This window comes from Apus apus, chromosome 5 (assembly GCF_020740795.1).
Source record: "Apus apus isolate bApuApu2 chromosome 5, bApuApu2.pri.cur, whole genome shotgun sequence".
NCBI classification, from domain to species: domain Eukaryota; kingdom Metazoa; phylum Chordata; class Aves; order Apodiformes; family Apodidae; genus Apus; species Apus apus.
Genome location: NC_067286.1, coordinates 62,631,493 through 62,652,676, shown reverse-complemented (window position 1 = coordinate 62,652,676; position 21,184 = coordinate 62,631,493). Strand labels below are relative to the sequence as shown.

General features: G+C 43.3%; 1 protein-coding gene across 1 annotated transcript; it reads right to left on the bottom strand.

The window, feature by feature from the left end:
• Positions 1 to 7,320: 7,320 nt before the first annotated feature.
• Positions 7,321 to 20,797, bottom strand: GMFB (glia maturation factor beta). Its single transcript, XM_051621193.1, has 7 exons — positions 20,753 to 20,797; positions 18,569 to 18,665; positions 17,974 to 18,023; positions 16,977 to 17,026; positions 15,879 to 15,961; positions 13,654 to 13,727; positions 7,321 to 11,178 (listed from the first exon to the last, which is right to left on the bottom strand). Exons 1-7 carry the CDS (start codon positions 20,753 to 20,755, stop codon positions 11,107 to 11,109), a joined length of 429 nt encoding a protein of 142 aa, XP_051477153.1. The 5' UTR covers positions 20,756 to 20,797; the 3' UTR covers positions 7,321 to 11,106.
• Positions 20,798 to 21,184: the final 387 nt, after the last annotated feature.

The following is a 21,184-nucleotide window of genomic DNA, read 5'->3' as shown; positions in this document are numbered from 1 at the left end:
GCCCACGCTGCTGGGGATGCAGCCCAGGACACGGGTGGGCTCTGGGCTGCAGTGCATGGTCCTGGCTCGTGTTGAGCTTCTGGTCACCCAACACCCAAATGTAGTGCTGAAGGAAGAGATAGTGTAGAAGGGTGTGCTGTGCACGCCCTGGAGGAGGGGAGTCACAAGTTTATACCATCACAGATCAAGACAATAAAAAGAAATAAAAATAAACACAACAAAACAGCAAGAAAACAAATAGCTGGAGGAGAAGATCACGTATTTTCCTTCCAAAGGGTCATATCAAAGTCATTTCAGTTTTAAGCAATGAATCTTTGCAATAAAGTCTGGGTCGTATTTCTGCAATCATTTCCTCCAGACGAGCAGCGTTAAGTAACCATTTCCATAAAACTAACAGTTGCCAAATAATAAATAATATTTCCCTGTGATATCTGCCAGAAAGCTTTACACACAATTAATTGCGTGTCACAAAGAGACATGAGCAGAAGCTTTATTTCCTTCACCAAAATAAGAGGGAAAACTAGCAAATGAACTGTCTGTAGGAAGTCAGTTGTTGCAAACGTAAAGTTGATCTTTCGGTATAAAATCACTCATCCACAAACTACTCCCATAAAACTGCTGTGGTGTCATGACCAACGAAACTTCAGTGTTAAGCTCAGAAAACAGATTTAAAAATTAACCTTAGTGAATGTGAATTCAAAGGTAAGAAAACAAAAGAAGAGGTGAGTGTGGGGCAGGTATGGCAGCCTGGGCAGCTGCCCCACGAGCCTTCCATCCCCTTCCAAGATGACCATCAGGCAATAAAATCATCAGTAAGGGCTGAGAACATTGTGGTTTTGCTCCACCTTGGAGTGACAGGATGGACTAGGAAGAGAGCAACCACAGTGTTTGTGTTTTGTGGAAGGAAATGTCTGCAGTGTGGGATGGACCTTGAGTACCAGGGGGTTCACTTGAGCCAGCAGGTCACACAGATCTGGCTCTCAGCACCTGACAGTGGCCACCAAGGTCACTTCCCAACCACTCATCCCTTGCTCCTGAGAAGTTAGAAACAACAGGGAACAAAAGTCTGCCTCTGTCATCACTTATTTTTCTACATATTTGATGCTTCGTTATGCTTTATTTATTAGCAAACTGTTGATTTCTTACTTTGAGTAGCCTCGAGCCACAGAGAGACACTTACTTCTAATGTCATTTGACTGGGCTTTGCTGGAAGACTTGATGTTCAGGGCTCTAACCCCCCATTTCATGCTTTTCCTAAGCCATCCAGGAGGTTCACTTGCATTACAAAAGCTGTGATAGGTAAAGAAACAGAGATGTGTGAGAGATGCTGTTACAGCTGGGGACTGGGGAATGCTGGAATGCTGGTTTTTGACTGCAATATGGAAAAAGAGCAGTTTGACCCATTTGAGGTACTTAAAAAGGCAGCCAGATCTAGTGACCACCACTGCTTTACCACACCTAGAGCCTCTCGTGATGAAACAAAGCCCTGCAGAAGTATGGATACTTTGGCACTAAGTCTAACATGGGTCATGAAGGTGATCCAGGTTCCCACAGGACCTTCTCCAAGCCATAAGGCTCACCCATAAAGCCAGGAACTCGTGCTTCAAGGCACATAAATATGCCCTGAGGACTCTGCACAGGATTACACCAAGCTGCTGTTCATGCAGTGCCTGGGCTGGCCACCACGATGCTGTCAGCAGCAGCACGGCTGCTTGGCCACAGGAGACATTGCAGCAGGAAGATTTCCTCCACAGCCCTCCAGCTGGAATGGATGCTGATGGGTTTGGATTGGGATGCATGATCCAGATGAGCTAAAAAGCAGGGAAAGAAAGGGGAAACAAACAATCTCTTTACAGACGAACAAGCAATGTTGTTGTCAGGTTGCTCATTATATTCTTGTACAACAGAATGTTGTGCAACAGGGATGTGTAGTAACAGAAATTTAAAGGTGTGTCAGCCATGGAATTGCATTTGCAATTAATACTGGTTCTGCCTCAAGGAATGCAACGTTTTATTACCTCTGGTGCTTCCATACTGTTCAACTGCAATTATCTTGTCAGGGAAAGTGGAAGGCAGCTGCAATCTTGTACAATAAAAATCTGTTCATTAGAGGATTTCTTGCATTACAGATTGTCTTTTTAAGATAACACAGAAGGAAATTAAAAGCAAATTCTGTAGAAAAGGGTCTAACCAATTCTCATTCCATTCCTTTATTTGGGATCTTAAATCAAACAACTACTGAGTATCTTTTCTGAATTTTCTCTGATTAAATTTTGTAAACAATGTAAGGAGGACACAGTGGAGATCTGGAGATGTCCTACAGCTTTTAATGCACTTTCCTTATAGCCTGGACTCACTGAGTTTAATCCTGATTGGAATCCCAAGGGAAAATGTCTGTTTGCTTCATCTTAAATCCTTCCTGAGTATTTGTCCTTATCAGAAAACAGTCATATAATCAGTCATAATTCAGCGAGTTACAGTCTGTTCATAAGGAAGATTTGGCTGAAGAAAGAAGACTCTGGCAGATCATTACAAGAGTGCTTTGGGAGAGAGCTGTGAGGGAAGATTACAGAGCAGTTTATCTGAATTATCATGGTAGAAATGCATAGATTAACCATATTATTCAGCATTAAAAATAATATCCCTGGAAAAAATAGTCATTTCAGTTGTAGATATCAGGGAAGGATGTAGTACTCTTGTACTCAGTAATAAAAATTCTGCTGACTTCAATAAAGATTTCACTTACTGGATTTTCAGGAGAGGAAAACCTGACTATTTATCTACTGTTTAGAGGAGACTCTCCAAGTACCTCTAGCACAGAGGTCACCTTTCTGCACACCTTTGAAATGCATTTCAGAAGCCCCAAAATCACACAACCTCTTCACACACTTACCTCATTTATGCAGTACCAGACATCAGGATGGAGGATGTTGGGTCACTGCTCAATCTTTGATCAACAGGATGAAAAGATCCCTGGACTTGGAAGTGCACCGACTTCCTTTCCAAACCTGCAAATATCCTTTCCTGTTGTGCTAATTAACTCATCTTTGGAATCCCTGTAGAGACTCTACCATTATGCATGTGACCACAGCAACAAATTAACATGATCACTTCCTTTGCACATGAAAGAAAGTCTGAAGAGAAACAAGAATCACGTTTAAAACTCCGTTTGAAAACACAGAGGCTGCCAGGCATCTCATCCCATCTCATTATGGAATCCACTCGTGGCCTCAATCCCTCCAACATTTACTGTCAGTTGGCAGGAGTTTTCTTTCAACAGGCTAAACACTGGATACTCAACCTGTCCTTTTACTAATAGGGTTTGTTTCCCTCTTGCTGTGCAGAGCTCCTGTTAGTGGCTACCTGTACAAGTCTGAGTCCACGGCACAATTCCAGTGTGTGAAGAGGCAAAGGAACTGCTAACTGTATTTTCAAGAACTAGTTTATAATGTGTTTCAGGATTCAGCTGCTCATTAACAAACTAAGAGAGTGCTTTTCCAAAACATCCTGCCTCAGCCTAACCGTAGCAGCGACGACTCCAAAAATGTCACCCTTAGTCCTCAGCTCTCCAAAGAATAACTTTAAATTCTGTTTCAAATATAAACCAGTGCAGCAATAACAGTCTGAATAAACAGAAGCTGAAAGCACAGTGGTAGCATTTTAAGGTGACATTATATAGAATCACAGACTGGTTTGTGTTGGGAGGGACCTTAAAGATCATCTAGTTCCAACTCCCCTGCATGGGCAGGGACACCTCCCACCAGCCCAGGTTGCTCCAAGCCCCATCCAACCTGGCCTTATGCCTGGTACTGAATGACAACACCTAATTAAAGTTTATCTTGTTAATTATTTCACTGCTAATGGTTTTAGTGGAAACCCAGTCACTGCTGGATATGGATGGAAGACTGCATAAAGGTGGAGTAGAGCAGGTGTTCACTGGGACCAACGAGGCATTCATGCTTCCACCAGCTGTAACATCATTATTGCTTCTGCCCTGAAGATTCATGCAACTTCTGCTTTGTATCAAAAACAAATAGCTGATCAGGGCTCATTGTCTTGTCAACAAGCAGTCACCAGACACCAAGCTTGGTTATCACAACTTCATACTTCCCCCAAAGCAGCTCTTCCAGTCCCCTGCAGATCTGCAGCACACTTGAAAATTTGGGAAGGAGATAAAAGAGCAGCACGAGACACAGGAGACATTGGTCTGCCTGTTCTCCCACAGGGCTCCCGTGGTGCCCTGAGCACAGCACCTTCAGGCCCAACGCTTACATGCTTAAATCACACCAAGCAGGATTTCAGAAGCCTACATCTACATCTAAACTCCTTCACAAATCTTGCTTTTCATCTCTCCAGCTATATCTGTATGATCAAGTCAGCTTGAGGCTCTACCAGTGCTAGAAATCCACCCCCTGGTTGTTCTTCAGATGTACGTCCTGCCCTGTATGGGCTCTTGCTCAGAACCAGTTTCCCCCCAGTAACCTCAGGCATGGGGAGCAGGGTGGGGTGCTTGGCTCACACCCCCAATCTGCCTCTCTGGGACATGGGGACAAGGCCACAGAGCCAGCAGCTCCAAGATCTTGGGACTACACTGCAGCAAGGAGAGCAATAGTAGCATCAGCATAGGGAATAGAGATGCAAGAGCTCTCAGTAAGATGAGAAGGGCTGTGCTTCACCTCACAGGCAGGGAGAGGGACTGGCTTACATTAGACTGTACTTACAGACATTGGAATGGGGCCATCCACTGTTGAGTGGATGCATCTGCTTTTCTGTTCTCCCAGTAATACAGCTATACCACTTGTTTTGTACTTCTGAACCAACCAATTGCACATTCACAGTTGGAGGTAGGGTATAAATATTGTCTCTGGCTGATCCCTTGATCCAGCCTTCCTAGCTGAATTAATCACATTCGCAAATCAATCCTGGATTTGTTGCTGGCAGAGCAGATGGCCAGGCAGACTGCATTTGTGAGCAAGGCAGGCTCATTCTCCTTCCAATTATCCAGCAGCATTTTCCAATGGTGGACATTTAAAATTATTTTGAATAAATGCTCAGTCTCTCTTGGTCCTCATTCAGCTCAATAAGGGCACTGACCCCAAACTTTCTGCTCTACTTCTGTCCTCTAAGTCCTTAGTGAAAGTCTAGGAGGCCTGGTGACCCTTTCAACTGACTATTTTCTGCCCCATTTTCTTCTGCTGTCTTCTCATCTTCTGCAGAGAAGAGGTGATGATGACAGATGCTGTTTGGCACAGGGATTTCAAGGGTGCATTATATTGTTGAGCTGAGTACTGCAGAAGGGGGAAGAGAAGCTGCATTCATGCTCCTGGCTGCCTGGCATGGCACAGAACAGCAGGAGCAGTTAAGTGTGTGCCTTTCAAAAAGCCCTGATGGGACTTCCCCATGGCAGCAGTAAATTTGCCGTGAGACAGTCATGCTGTTTTCCCAGTGTTCACATCTGTTCTGCATTCAAAGCCTTGCTGGCTGATAATTGCTCTCTTCTCCCCCCTGTCTCCCGCTGAGGAACTGCTAGAGCTGTCAGGGGAGTTTTCAGCTGAGCTCAGTCATGTTCTGTGTGAGGTGTCTCATCAGCAAAGGTGAACGAGGTTGACCCAGAGTATGTTTGCAGTCCCCGAGAGAATGAAACATGACTAAACAGCCCAGAGGAGACAATCCTCCTGTGGTGTGACAAGAAGGACCATGCTGATTAACTACATCTATGCAAATGGATTAGAATCGTCTACTTCAATTTATGGGTGCATTACAGAGACAACCCAGCCTTGTCAGACCAAGACAAGGCTGTACAAGATGCTGCATTCACACACTGCCTGTTATCCCCATGGAAGCACAATCTTCCTGTCACCAGAAGGAACAGCAGACATGGAAGGCGGCCTCCAGGAACTGGGAGGGGATGGGTTGCCATATTGGGAGTGCCAGCTCCTCTAGAAGTAGCAGTATTTTTTCTTTTCTTTGCATCATCCCCAGAGACTCTGCCAACTCAAGGGATCTCCTCAACAAACTCCTCCTGGCCCTGGGGGAGCCATCTATTCCCACAGCTGGACAAAGAACCACCAGCCACATGTGATACTTGGGCTACATGTGCATGAAGATTTGTACTGCTGCACAGAGGTTTTCTGTTCTGTTTCCTATCCCCTTCTGTAGCTTCATGCCCTTTTCTTGTAACTGTTACAATGACCTCTCCTGAATGAAAGCAGCTGCACTTCACCTTGTATCTTTACACCTCCCTGCAGTTCTCTTTAGTCAGCTGTTGTTTTTACCATCTTAATTACCTGGCAGTACCTCATCTTCTACTTAAGCATACTCCATGAACCACAGGGAATGCCACAGAACTCCACAGGTGACCTCACTCTCTGATGTGAGAGTTATTTATTTTTTTCCCCCTCCTTTCCTTTAATCAGCTATTCTTGAGAACCTTTCTTCTCCCACAACAGCTCAGATGTTTTTTTCAGAGCTATTGGCAACAGATTTTGTCACAACATACTTGAGTGACCAAGATGCCATTGCAGAGCTAGATGTGCTGAAGCATGTTCTCCTTCACAGAACTCTCTCACCTGAGAGAAGGGGTTACTTCTGTCATGTTTAATCTGTGGCCCATTCATGCTGTTCTTCAGCAGCGGCAAAAACAAGGTATGTCAGCTACCAAAGCTGAATTCCTTGGATTATTTTGAGTAGTTTTTTTTCAACAATATAGGAAAAAAACCCAAAACAACAGGTCAGAAAAGGAAGAAAGTCATGAAGAATGAGGAAAGGGAGCGCTCTGATCGACTGATTCTGCTGGTCTCTTGGGCAGGAAAGGGATGAGCCAATGACTATGAGAAGGAAACGGTACAACTCTGTTCCTTTGACTCCTTCAAGCTGAGGTCTCCTTGACAATTAACATTGTTCAGTTAGCACCTGCACCCTATGTTGTATTTCACAGCTCCAGGTTACGTCAAGAGCCTTGGCCTTGGGGGAGAGGTGCAACATGGAAGCCTATGTGGCCCCCATGCTGTCTTGCAGCTCACAAGTACACACACTTTGTGGCAGCAAGGTGCAAAGCAGCAGAGGACAGCAGTTATCCCACCCTGCTCCATCAGCTGCTGTCCCCTCCTCTCCCTTGCTGCCACCCTTCACAACAGATGAAAAGAGGAATTATTTTAGGTAGAAGAGACAGTGAGGGAGCACATTCAAGATTGAAGACCATGCTGCAAGTCCAAAGTAAACTCCAGGAAGCTGAGAAAAGGAAGGTCATACGTTGTATTAACAGCTTCTCCGTGTCAAGACACCCGTGCTACTTTGCAATTAAAACAGGGCAACAGAACCTCTTAATTAAACATTTTATTTAAACCAATACAAGCACCATGCTTAGCAAAAAAGATTTGGTTTAAAGTAAACATGCAATGTGTACTAGCAGAGACTAAACAGCATATGGAAGTTGTACTGGTTACTGATATTTTCCATGGAATTACCAAATTCTCCAAACGGGCCGTGAAACCCCCCCACAGCACTGGTGCCAGCCCTGGCATGTCACAGGACACAAGTCACACTGACCCTGAACCATGGAACAAAAGCAAGAGTTTCACTGCACCCCTTCTCATGGCTCATCATGCCTCTATTTCCCTGGTAATAAATGCAGGTATCAAAAACCAAACATTGCACGTTTCTTTTTTGAGCCACTGAAGTGAGAACCGAACTTCCTTGCTTTTGCATGTGTGATTCAGACCCCTCTTACCAGTTTAACATTGTTTCTGGATGAGCTATTTTACAGTTAAAGATACAAAAATGGAATCCTGGTACAAATTAATGCTTTAAGATGCTCCTTTGGAGAAGTGAAAAGGTGTCAACACCCTCATTATTGCCTCCTTTGACAGATCAAAACAGCACTAATGATTCTAGAAACACACTTAAACCATCAAATACCAGCATTGACTTATTTGTTGTTAAAAATATTCAAATAATACAAGTCCATTTTATGGGCTGACATGCAAACTCATGCTTTATTTCAGCTTACCATCAATTCATAGGACTACAAAAGCTGTATCCCAGCCATCTATTCAATATTTTAAGCAAACCAGATGAATCATGGTAGAAGTCTCTCTTTATGAGAGCTTTAACTCAAGGCCAAGGATTTTATGGCCAACCTACTAACTCCTCAAAAATAGGAGCTCATAATGGAAAATGCTGACTCTCAGACCTTTAGCTACAAAGGCTCCCATAGGTGGCGTTAGTTAATTGATGTTGTCCTTTAGTTTGAACCCTATTTAGATCTGAAAATTCCAAACAAATGCACGATTACAGATGGGGAACTTGCTAGTAAAGCACAGTCAGAACATACTGGCCTTCTGAACATGGATATATCTGCCTCCCACGGATCCTGAGGGGGAAGCAGTAGGGAAAATACAGTTCTAAAGATAAGGTGGGAAAAGTAGGGTATGAAAACAAGTATTATCTGTGCAGGAAAGATTTTGACATAATTAATGTCTTTGTTTTATCAAGTATTAGCACTACCTGTCCCTCAAGAGCCTGGGGCAGAAAGCAGCAGGCAGTTGTGTCAAAACACTGCACTAAAACCACGGAAACCACAAACAAGCCTAGAACAGCAAACATCCTCCTCACACTCATTCTCCAAGTACCTGCAGCTGCTTCCTCACTTCCACAGCTCAAGGAGGGGAAGGAGGGACAGCCACCAAGCAAGGCTGTTCCAAGAGTAATACTGGCAGGCTGAGCAGCACCAACATCACAAGTTAGTGGGCTTTAATGCTCCCATCAGGATTCGTTTGCTTTCTGCAAGACCTTAGGGGCAGCACCCCAGGCAGAACATGCTCAAGAGGAGGCAATGAGGACATGCCAAGTGAAAGAACTCAGACTACAGATTAAGCCTTAGTAGCAATGTTTTCTTGGCAGAAGGTGGAGTGATCCAGAGATGAAGAATCAAATGCCATCATCCCTTCTCCCAAGAGGGACAGGTCCCTTTTACAGTTATTTTTGTCAAGACCTGTGCAAGCAGCAGTTGGATGCTGGCAGCCCACCAGTGTACAAAGTACAATGACAAAGATTATTAATCCAGTTTTCCCTGCTGCAAATGAAGCTGAAGGTCACAAGCAGCAGCTTCCCCCTCACCCACACTGTACTTTGACATGTCTTCCCTTGAGCACAATGCCAACAAAACTAGATCCTTGCTGTTTCAAGGCTGATGCTTAGCATGACACTATTCTTGAAGCCAAAGTCTCATTTATACAATGTTTGTCACAAAATACATGATTTTTATTGATCCAGTACAGACTGATCAAGCAACAGTTTCATAATCAATGTGGTTTTTTTTGTCCAGGGAAATGAAATTGGTTTTCCAGTTCACAACATTAACACAGAAATTTAATTTTAATCACAAATATTTCTTTCCCACACTGAGAGATCAACTTAATTGGATCATTCCAACATATAATTTGAAAAGCTCTTCTCAAGTCAAGATTTGTATGCAAATAATGAACAGTAACATCAAACTAAGAAGAGATTTACCAACACTGAGGACCTTTGCAAATTAATTCCTTGTGATCTTGGAGGAACTAGTGTTTTACCACTAACACAACATTATGTTTACAAATGAAAAATAAACCTCCTTCCAGCAAAGGTTTCACAGCATGAAATACTGGCCTCCAAAGTGAACACTGCATTCCTTCTCACTGAACAGATTTGTTAGGGCAGCTGTATTTTAAGGTATGTTATCAACAGGAAGCTGCTCATGCACGGATACTTATCCAGCAGCACAACAAACACTCATGAGCCAGATGGTGAGATACTGCCACATGAGCACTCCTTTTGCCACTGCAGGGGCTGAACATGTCCCATATCAGACAACTACTCTACTCAATATAAAACAGACCTGTAAAAAGACTGGTCATTTATAAAAGTTAAATACTATTTTCACATTAGACTATTGGCTGTTTGTTTCAAAGAGATGAGCCATAAGTAAATGAAAATCAAATTATCCCTTATGCAAAAGCTTTATCTGGAATGTAATTTTGACCAACAAGCAGTTAAGAAAATTAGAGACTAAAGTACTCAAAAGCTACATGTGGCCAACTTTTATAACAAAAGAGATAGAAATCACGATCACGAAAAGCTTTAACCTCCTGACTCCTACAAATGGAGTAGATGACTGGAATTCCAAAGATGAGTTTAGCTTTTTGTTTTTTACAGATGTCAACTGCAACAGTAGGCACTAGGAAACAAATGTTACTTGGATTCTTCAAAGTTTTCACCAAATTTGTAATAAGTGGCAGTGTAAAATTCTCAAGTCACTTTAAAGCTAGCAAATTAAAGGCACACAGTATTACCAGGTGTTCATATAACAGGAAATGAGCAAAGAGGTAAACTTCTTAACAGTGTAATAAGTTATATATGCAAGACATCTGGTACCAGAGTAACCAGAATTGTAATTCAGCCCTTAGTTATCATCTAGTTCCTGTAAGACTGTATCAGCACAAGCACTGGACAGTCAAAGCTTTGCCCTGAAATTTGGTGAGATTGACTCAGACAACTGAGGAATCACTGGAATGACAAAAATTAGTTCTGAGAATTTGAGAAAGTTCACGTGGTCTCAATGGAAAGATAAACAGATGGATTCGCTGTACAAGGATTTTGTCTGTTTACTACTAAATGTTTCCAGGGAGTAGTTTTCAAAAACTGAGGAGACACGAAATCAAGAAGTCTGAACAGTAAGTGACAGTAGACAACTTTTGCATATAAATGGCTAGTATATGTCATAAGGATGCAGTTGTAGCTCAGAAAAAGTTAGCGTCAGCTTCCAAATTATGTCTGTAGATAGTTACCAATCCAGAACTGAACTCTTTTAGTTACAGAAAAATTAGTCACAAGAGTGCAAAAGGAGTCCCTGCAGAGGAGTATTCCCTTTTAACAGGTACAAATAAGGAAACACCTGCAAAGATTTGTTACTTCAAGGAGACAGACCTGCTATTCTTTGCACAAACTTTGCACAAGAGAGATACTGCAGGAGACAGATGTAAATACAGTGCATATTTAGATGTAAGTATTCATGTCTGGTTCCAGTATTATCAGGATGGTACATAAATACTTATTACAGAGGTTTTCTTAATGGAAGAAGCCCAGTTTCTCACGCAGCCATTCTTCAGTTAGGTCTTCTGTATTTCTTATTTCAAATACCTAAACAAAATTGCATTGCATAAATTCCTGAGGTGATGGTATTTGAAAAGGAAAAGCATACAATCCAATCCCTATCTTCCCACACAAGTTGGTTATGCCCTAATAAACCAGAAGCCAACCTAGAGTTTTCACCTGCTTTCCTGAAAGGATCACTTAATATTCTAAAGCAACATCAGTGGAAAATAACAAGACTAAGAGGGAAGGGATATTATTAACTTGAACAAGAATGCCATAATTCTTATTTCTACACTTTATTCTTCTCCTTGAAGAATAGGTGAGAACAGCACATGTTCTGCACTGTAAAGGTACTGTGAAACAACACCATCTCATATGCAGCAAGAAGATTGTCTATTTGAAGAATACAAAGTAATTTAACCTCTGGGCTGAATTAAGCCCAAAGTTCAGGAATTCTGCTCAGTCCAAGACACAGTTATTCCTCCTCTGAGCTGAAATAAATCCATAGTATCCAGTAGCATACTGCTTTCCCTGTCAAAAACAAGCTGGGGCTACCTCAGAATAGAAAACCTGCAAAAAAAAACCCCAAACCACTAGCCCAAAGCTCTGTGGAAGTCATGGACAAATCTCTAACAGAGCCTTGAAGCAAAAAACAAGACCAAAGACACCAATATACTCTTTACATTCCATATGGGCAAGTAGCTGTTTTGGTTTTGTCTTTAATCCCCTTGAAGAGAGGCTAATTAATTCTGTATTGCTAACTGGAGTCTTGGAGATGCCCACAAATGGATCATCTTTTCAGAAAAGTCAGGTAAGTGAATATTACAAATGCACAGGCCTTCAAAATGTGTTACCTAGGTAATGAAAACCAGACAGATTTTAACTGGAGACTGCAATAAAGCTGTGTCAGCACTAGATCAGGTATGGTATGGAGTACTTAAGTGCAAAAAATATGCCCAGGCCAAGAGAATGGATGAGATTTTTTAAGACTGACAGAACAAGCCTCTCAGGGAACCTGCTGTTTGGAATGAACTTCCTATTTAGTCCTGTTCTCAGCCATTTCACCATTCTGATCTTCTTCAGGAAACAATTCAGGTTTTCTATCTTCCTCATTTCTCACCTCTCGGTGCTTCTTGTATTTAGACAGTGATCCACAACAATCAACTGACATGGATTTTTTTTTTTTTTTTTTTTAAGTAAAAGATAGAGGAAAAGCCCAAAATTCTGTTAGAAGAACAGATCAGCTTAACAGAAGCCAGGCTAACACGCAAGTCACTGAAAAAATTAGAGGACTCTGTTGAGTCATATGCTGAAATCACACCAGGAGGAAGTCACAGCATGAGATAAAATGAAACATGGCTCAGTGAGTGGCAAGAATAAAGCATGTTTGAAGAGCAAATAAGCAACTAGGACTGAAGAAAGGCAATATTCTCCAGCCTCAGAAGGAAGAGGATCATGGACCTCTTTATCTGCTCCTAGGCTTTCATTCACTAGCCTTTCAGACTGAATTTCTCCCACTTGACAGATGATAGTAACTCCAACACAGCAGCTGCTTCCCAGGCTTTCTCCTTCCTCTCATCAGCTCTTCCTTCTCACTCACTGCAAACTGCCTTCCTCCTCAAGGAATTCTTCTTTTCTACCAAAGATGTTTTGAGTTCTCTAAGATGCAGTCTCAAAAGACCTAAAAAATGATTTCTTGAGGCTGGACCAATTGCTTCAACCACTTTATCTTCTGCTTTCCTATTTAATCCTGTCAACTTGATGTCTAGTTTAAAACACAGAGGTCCTTTCTGACAAGGTACAGCTAGAAGGGGTGGAAGTTCACAGTTCTCTTATTGGCCCAATACACATTTTTACTGGGATGTTCAAGTACTCAGTCAGGATCCCAAAGACCAAAAGGGAACAGTGAAGTCATGTCACATTGTATGAAAAACCTGCAGTGACCACTGACTTCATTCAGCTTTACTGGTTGAAATGAAAACTTTCAGAAATCTAGGTGCCAATTAATCAGAAATTTCAAAGATCTCCACAATTACCATTAGGTGGATTGTATTTTTTTTTAATGTATATATATATATACACCTAGGCCTAGTGAATGCAGTGAGTTCTTCTGGTCTCAGTACTGGAAGAAGCAAACATGGGAAGATTTAGGATTGCTCAGCACTTGGCATATATGTTAGTTATTCTAAGGGCTCTGTTCTGCAAGCATCCAACCCCACAAACCATGCAGCAGAACAAGCCCACACCACACTAAGACTTTGGTCTGTTCTTCCCATGAGTATATTAATTCTCCAAAGTAAAGACATCCATCCTACTGATGGGTACTTTCGTTTTGGATAACACTGCTCTCCCTGTATCCTAAAACTCCAGAAATCTCCACACACCCCTCTCTTCAGTCTTCCTAAAGAATCTCTTCTCTGCAATTACAAAGTCTGATAACAAGCAAGAAGGTGTAAGCAGGAAACAGCTGAGCAACCTGCACTGAAGAGTGAGACAGTTATTTCAACTAGTCATTTGTACCTTAGTGAGTTCAGCTGTCTGTACAAGTTTATTCTTGCTTCCAGCATACATCATCTGCTGCTCAGGCTTACATCCTGTAGTTATGTGGGGAAAATTAAAAAAAAAAAAAGAAAAAAAAAAGAAGCTTTGTTTAGTTATTCTGATTGAAACACTTCAAAAATAAGATTATTTTTTTTTAAAGAGTCTCCATTCAGAAAAGTGACCTATCACTATCACCCTTGCTCTTACTTTCATATCCAGTTCATGAAAAACATGCCCAGAAATAAGTTGTGCAGGTTGAAGGAGCGATCTAGTGATTAGTGATGCTCCTGTGCTTCTGCCTAGAGCAAACACCAAATATCACAGCAGTCAAACTTGAATCACAACAGCTAACAAAGCAGCACCTGCCACCAGTGCAGCAGCAGCTGATTACACCACATTCCATTCTTTGCCCTCTTGCTATTTCTGGAAGATTCCTTTGTCTTTTGCTAGATGCACTTACACAGGTCTTCATAGCACAGGCCTTTGAGCTGGAGACAAACGGAGATCAATTCAATTCAGTTTTAAACTGTTGTTTTTTCTCCTAATCTCTCCCCAAATCCCCCAACTGAATTAGTAGGTCAAAATGATTACCCCCTGCCCCCAAAACACAGAACCGCTCTAGTCACAGCTGAGGTTAATTGCTATTTAGTGCTCCTGACTCTACTAGCAGTCTAACCACTAACTTATGTTTGCAGATTATTTTTTTTTTTAAACTGAAAACCTCAAGAAAAAAGGCTTTTGTTTAGAAGTTCCTCCTTTAGAAATTTCTAGATATGACTGTACTTTTTTATCTTGCCACCCGTAAAGAACACTGTCTAAGCTCTCTTTTCCTACAAAGTACTACAAGTGCCTGCTTTGCTATTTCAAGGTCTCTCAGGAAGTTTCTTACTGCTGTTCTAACTCACAAAGTATCTATCCCTTCAGAAGAGAAGTAACACCCAGAACATTCACACAAAGATGCTCAGGTCACAGCAGTATGCTCACTACTTGCTCAACTCTTTCAGATATTCTAGTTTGAGTAATGAAGGGTAAAATAATGCAATAGTGTATCTTCTTCTAGAGGGCAACAAGGACAATTCAGTAATACCAGCAAACTACTCTGTTACAATTCAGGACACAGGTGGAAACCACAGCAACAATTCAGCTCTGTAAATCCAAACAAAGTCACAGGTTATTTTGCTTCTATTAGAATTACAATTTCCTGCACAACTGAGTTTACGTGGAGGGTTGCTGGGACACAGAGGAAGCTACTGCTCTGTATAAACTTGGGATGACCTAAAATTACAGTCTCTTTCTCCTTGAACATAATCTGTTCACTCAGCACTTCCACCTGCCTAGATCTGGGCTATGGAGCCCTCTTTTTCTCCTTTTCACCCATGGCTGTGACAGCCCTTTAGACCTTCACATGACAGCATTGTTCAGAGGCACCCTCTGTTGCTGCCCATTCCATACAGGCCCCATGGAAAACCTCCTCTCTAATCCCAGCCTAACCATTTCAGAGCCCTGTACCTGTTATGGGCAGACATGGGATTCCACACCCTTCTGAGAAGGAAAGGAATTTCTCCCCACTCCCCCAGTCACTAACATCCAAATAGCAAGATGGAGAGAGGTGGACAGAAACCTTCAGGAACAGAGGTGGGATCTTCCAGTCCCCTCCTCACTCATTTCCTGACCTTTGGTCATATTTTGAAGATCCCTCAAGATTTAAGGACAGGGTGACAGGAAACACTGTGCTACACCTACACAGCTAGATGCAGAGGGCTCCAGGCTCCATTCCTTTCCAGGAGGGTGTTGCTGAGCACCCCACTGAGTAACACACTTAATCAGACACACCTCCTGGCCAGCTATGCAGGAAATGGAAACTTCTGCTCAGCCTTAGGAAACGGAAACAAATGAATCTCTTGTATCATACATCCAAGTGTCCTAAATGTGAACTCCAAAGACAGTAAAAACCTCCAGCAAGTAGGGAGGTCCAGGCAGATGGAAGTGTCAACACTCCTCACAAGCTGATGGTGAGGATGGAGCTACTACACTAGAGATTCCTCATTGCAAAGCTCTCCAGATAATGCCACAGCTTTATAGCACCTTGCTTCCAGCAGAGGCACATGCAAATCAGAACTAACTGAGCATTAAGTACTCATCTCATCTTCCAGTGCAAAGCACATCCCCATGTTTTCAGCACGTAGGAGCTGCTGTTCACTCACCAACTGGACTGGAGAAGATAAAGCACAGTGGGTAAGAAACTCTTCCATCATCATGCTGATACTTGTAACTATACACAATAAATGTTTTTTCTGAGGTTAAAGAAAGCAATAAAACAATTTTAATAGGATAGAATCATCAATTATCAGAGGCTGATGTAGGCACAAATGTCTTGTGTTCTAGAAGATGCTTCACATTTGATAAGTAATTTCACTGTTCCCCTGTTTTCACTTCCATATTTGACTTTCAGAACTGACCCCACCTGTCTTTACCAATCTCTGGCACAGCTGGGTGGGAGGGCTGTCTCTGTACTACTGTTACACATCAGAGAGCTAAAAATCACCTTTTCATCACAAATATTCCTCTCCCAGCCTTGTAAAAAGACTTCCCACACCCACTAATGTGTTTCTGCCAAATTATTTCTCTGCAGACTAAGCACTTCATTGTTTCAGGTGTTTTGCTGGATTAGAACTCAAGTTTTAGCTGGGGCTCCTGCTTTATACCTCCTACTGCACTGGGGTCATGAAAGAAAAGATTCAGAATGGCATGTGGAATCATGCCAGCCAGCTTCTGAGGATAATGGAGGCAGATATTTCCTTTACTTACAACTTAAGTACCCCTTATTTTGTCTAAAGAATAATTGACTTGCTCCTCTTTTTACCACATACCTGCAGCACTTCCAGAATCAGCAACTGCAGCAAAATAGCAAAGGACACATGCTAAGAAAGTCCCACACCAGATCCCAAGTTACAGAGGCACTTTTCTGTATTTAGAAGTAGCCACATACAAAACTGGTACACTTCACTCACTGCTTTACATTAACAGCAGTGTGGCTTTGCTTTACTTCCCCAAACATGATATAGTCTAAAGGGAAGCAAAATCCTGGGAAAGGCTTAAATGTGTCAGTCGCTGTTTCATCAAAGACAAGTGCCCTGTGCACCATGAGAACTGATCCCTAGGTTCTCTCTCACACAAATAACGTGGCAGTAAAGCCACACTACAGGCAAGTGTTGGCCTAAAAAGGTGAAGTCCAACTCTGAACATTTGGAACAGCTTCCAGGAGTGAGTAAGACCAAATGCCAGCAGCACAAGAAGGATATCGAGGTTGTCTCTCAGGCAGCTCATCTTTTAGCTCATCAGGAGAAATGCCCTGGTGACATTAAACACAAGCAATATTTGAACAAATGATCTTGCACTTGAAGGTGTATTACAAAGGCTAAAGCAGAACAATGGCACAGCGAAACAGCTCTAAGTCAGATGCACATCTAATGATCTCTCACAAATTACTAGAGCAGCTTAGGAAAACTTGTGTGCTCGTAGAGTCCTATGACTAAACATAGAATTAGTGTTAGCATGAATAATCATCTCTATTTTAGGCATAATGAGATTAGAAAAAGTTTGGCTCTAGTGGGATAGGCTGGCAGCTACCATGCTGTTCTAACTCGAGTGCTCATCAGAAGCAAGCAAGCACACACCAAAAAGTATCTGTTAACATCAGCTACATAAATGGTGCTTTTTAAAAATTCAGTCCTTCCTCCTTGAGCAAGCAAAAATATAAAGAGTCCCCCTTCTATTTAAATGCTACATTAACTTCTACATTCTAGGGAATAAGAGCTATGGTTAATGCTCAAATCCCTGGGAGGGACTTCATTTTGCCCTGTGTACCATTAAGGAATGCTACATGCTGGGCTGACCTTATTATGCCATCTCTCAAATTTAGAGTCTGCAGAGGATTAGCAATCCCAGCTTCTAATTAATGGCAGATCAACTCAGAGTCAAATATGCAGATCTACACAGAAACGTGGCAGAGAACCCTTCAAAAAGCCAGCAGGTGCCAAAGGTGCTTTTTACATAGTTGGATCACAACAGGTTTAAAATAACTTCTTTGGTGCAATTAATTAGTCAACCCAATTGCTTCTGCACAGTTCCACTATTAATAGTGCTGTGCTTTACATGCAGAGTGACCATGCATTTAAATAAGCTCATGACCCAAATTAGATTAAGAGTTTGATAACAATTTGAAACTAAGGCAGTACCTTAGAGACAACAATACATTGCAGGCTGAAGATACTCTTATTTACAATTCATTTAACAAACCTCATGCTCCTCATCCAGCACCACCAACTGCTTATCCTTGTCGATTTTCACTATAAATCAAAACAGAACACAGAAAAACGTTGTTTCAATCCATTTTCCAATTTCTGCATGAAGCTTTTCAACATTCCCCCACAAGTATATTCCTTGTGATCTATTCTGCTTCTTCAGCCTATCCCATGACCTCATAAAATCACTGAAGAGAAGCATGCACTCTAAGTGCTCTTCACTGCAACACACTCCTCAAATGGCAAAGGCAGAAATGTCAAACTCCCCTACTAAAAGGCCAGCAAACTTACAAAAGCAAAATGACTGAGCCTTGACATTTTTTACTATAATTTTGCAGTGGTAGACTCTGAGCTGTAATAAGGTATAAATTCTCTACAAAGCATGGATCAAGTCCTATATCATCAAAACAGTGTTGCTTTACTGTTAAAAAAATCACAGCAAGTGTGAAGTTCTGAAGTGGAAGTACTCGAGTTCATTTAAGAAGCAGCCTCCTGGCTCACACTGACCTTCTACAGCAGCAGCATGACAGCCAAAGGAAGAGAGGAGACAGGATTTTCTGCAGTTTTGTTCAGACACATTTTCAACTTACTTATAATGGCAGCATTGTTGGTTTCTTTACGAAACCGGAATTTCCTCAGTTTCTCCACCAGGTCTTCAGCAACATCACAAACCACCAGAGATTCACTCTACAAAAGGGAAATGACAGAGGGGAGGGAAAGATAAATCTTTCTAGTAAACCAACAACCAAAAAAACCCCTGTGTCACACATGTTCGTGCATAAGGCCTCCTAAGGTGGACCTGCATGCAGCTTGTCCAAAGCTCCAGAACATACAGCTAAACCAGGAAAACCATGGATGAAAGCAGGTCCTCAAAAACACAAAACCAGAACACCCCTCCTCAAAGCCACACAGTTAACTAGAAATATGTTATTAGCTGTTCCTGAAGTGGGATTGTTCTCATAGCTCTCAGAATCGTTACAGCTCATTTGCCAAGGTCTGAAATAAGGAAACCCCCTAGAATGGCAGTAAACTGGCTCAAGGAATTCAAGTATTTCAAATAATAGGAGCTACTATTAATATTTCACAAGAACACAGACAGTAATCAAGGATCACTGCTTATTTTTAACTGAACTTTTGAGATTTACCCACACAGAAAGCATTTAACACATTTTAAATCAGAAAGAACACAGACTTTCCCCCATGGGCTTACATATTACTAACTCCAAGTGTTCAGAAGAAGTGTCCAGATAACATATTAGTCATCACCCTGAAGATGAGGAAGGAAACCATTCTTTCACAAGCAACCATGTAGGTTATCTTTCATTACACACAATTTTAAAACTGTACCAAACCAACCACTGCCATTTCCTGAGCAACATTTTATACACACAACCTCTATTGCCACAGCCAAGAGATGCAAGCCAGCTAGACAAAGTTATTTACCACCTCCATCTTACTCATATTATAGTTCTGTAAATTCCTACAGCATCAAGGCTTTCATACCAAAACAACTGCAATTCAAGACTTCTTTTAAAAAAACTGCTCAAATAGAATAGTTGCAAGATTACCTATCACAGCTCTATTAAAGAGTTATTTCACCAGGACTGCTCGCAAATCAGAAGATAGTACTATTTAAACTCTGTCTCCTCACTTTCAATGCTGGCTTGTTTGAGATCTTCCTCCAAAAGCAGAGTAGTGCCTCTCCTTCCTCACTTCCAAAATCACCTGGCAAATATCCTATGTTTGCTGTTACTCTCTTAAGAGACTTCCACCTTGACCAAATTCTGGCACCAAATCTTGCGCCTCTGCTTCCTTTTCACAGCTGGAGAGGAAACAGGCTCTGCTGTCACAGGATGGGTCAGGCACTGCATGTGCAGCCTTTTCTTGTTTGTCCTAAATTTCAGATTGTTTTTGGCTCCCTCTGATCCACAAATATCATTAATACCCACTCTCACTACTTCAGGAGGTGTCTGTCTAACAAAAAAACCAACACAACAGCCACAAACCCAAGAGAATTCAGAGCCACAATTTAAAGCTGAAGTTACATTCTTTATCAGACACTGTTGTCTGAAGGAAGCATTTCCCCGCCATCCTCCAGCAGACACCTGCAGGGTAAGCAGTGCTCTTGGTTGTACCTGTGCAGCCACACAAATATAAATCCCGAAAGAGCTCCAGGCTGCGCTTGCAAAAAGACAGGGTGACATCAGAGTCAGCTCATCCGCCGGGGCTAAGCTCGGTTTAACAAGAAGCCGACGAAGCAGCGCACAGCCCCTGGGCACGCCTGCCAGCCAGGGCAGCAGGGGGGGCTGCTGCCGGTGCCCCTCAGCTACCATCCACTCCCTTCAAGACGTTTCAGAAGCCGCTGGAGCCCAACAGCCCGGCCGGCTCATGACTTCCTTTCTCAACACCTCTTTCTTCGCTCTCCCCCACCCCCCCCCACCACCGCAGGCTGTCAGCGCCCAGCACCAAAACAACCGCCCAGCCGCTGTCGCCGGCGGGGCTGGGGCAGGGTAAAGCCGGAGCACCGGCGGGCAGCAACCGGCTGGCCCTGAGGGGGCCCTCACCCCTCCCCAGGCACCTGCTCTCCCCCTCAGACCTTCCGCTCAACCCCAGCCTCACGCCTCCCCCTCCCGGCTCAGCGTGGGGCCCCCCTGGAGGGGAAGGGACCCCCTCGGAGGGGAAGGGACCCCCACCGAGGCGCAGGGACCCCCCCCCCAGAGGGGAAGGGACCCCCCGGGCCGGGTCCCCCCTCAGGCTGCCCGAGCTCCTCTCACCATCTTGCGCGCGCACCAACCGCCACCGCCTCCCGACTGGGCTGCTCCCCGACACGCACCGCGCCTGCGCGGCGGAGGCCCCGCCCCCTCCTCCCGCCCTCGCTGGCCAATCAGCGCCGCCAGTCCCCGCCGGGCGGGGAAAGCATCGCCCGCCTACGGGTAGCGGGAAGGTTCAAGGGGAGGGGACGGGCTGGCACGGGGAGCGGGGGCGGGAACGGGCGGGGATCCCGCTTCTTAGCGGTTCCTGTGCCCTCAGGGTGACGGTATTTCAAGCCCGGCCCCTCAGGACACCCTGGTTTCCAACCGCTGAGCCCTCCTGCCGGGGTGTCATGCTCGTGGTACTCCTTGTCCCCGCAAGCGGAGCGTGGCTCTGGGAAGGGAACCGGGATTTTGGAGCTCGCGTCCCGAGTGCCAGCAGGGAGGGCGAGGCAG

Bases quoted from the DNA above. Each gene is read 5' to 3' on its own strand.
- GMFB (XM_051621193.1), bottom strand. The intron at 18,024-18,568 runs GTAAGTTGAAAA...TTTGATTTATAG, and splicing joins CAACAATGCTGCCATTATAA to TGAAAATCGACAAGGATAAG. The intron at 17,027-17,973 runs GTTTGTTAAATG...TAATGTCACCAG, and splicing joins TGCTGGATGAGGAGCATGAG to GGCATTTCTCCTGATGAGCT.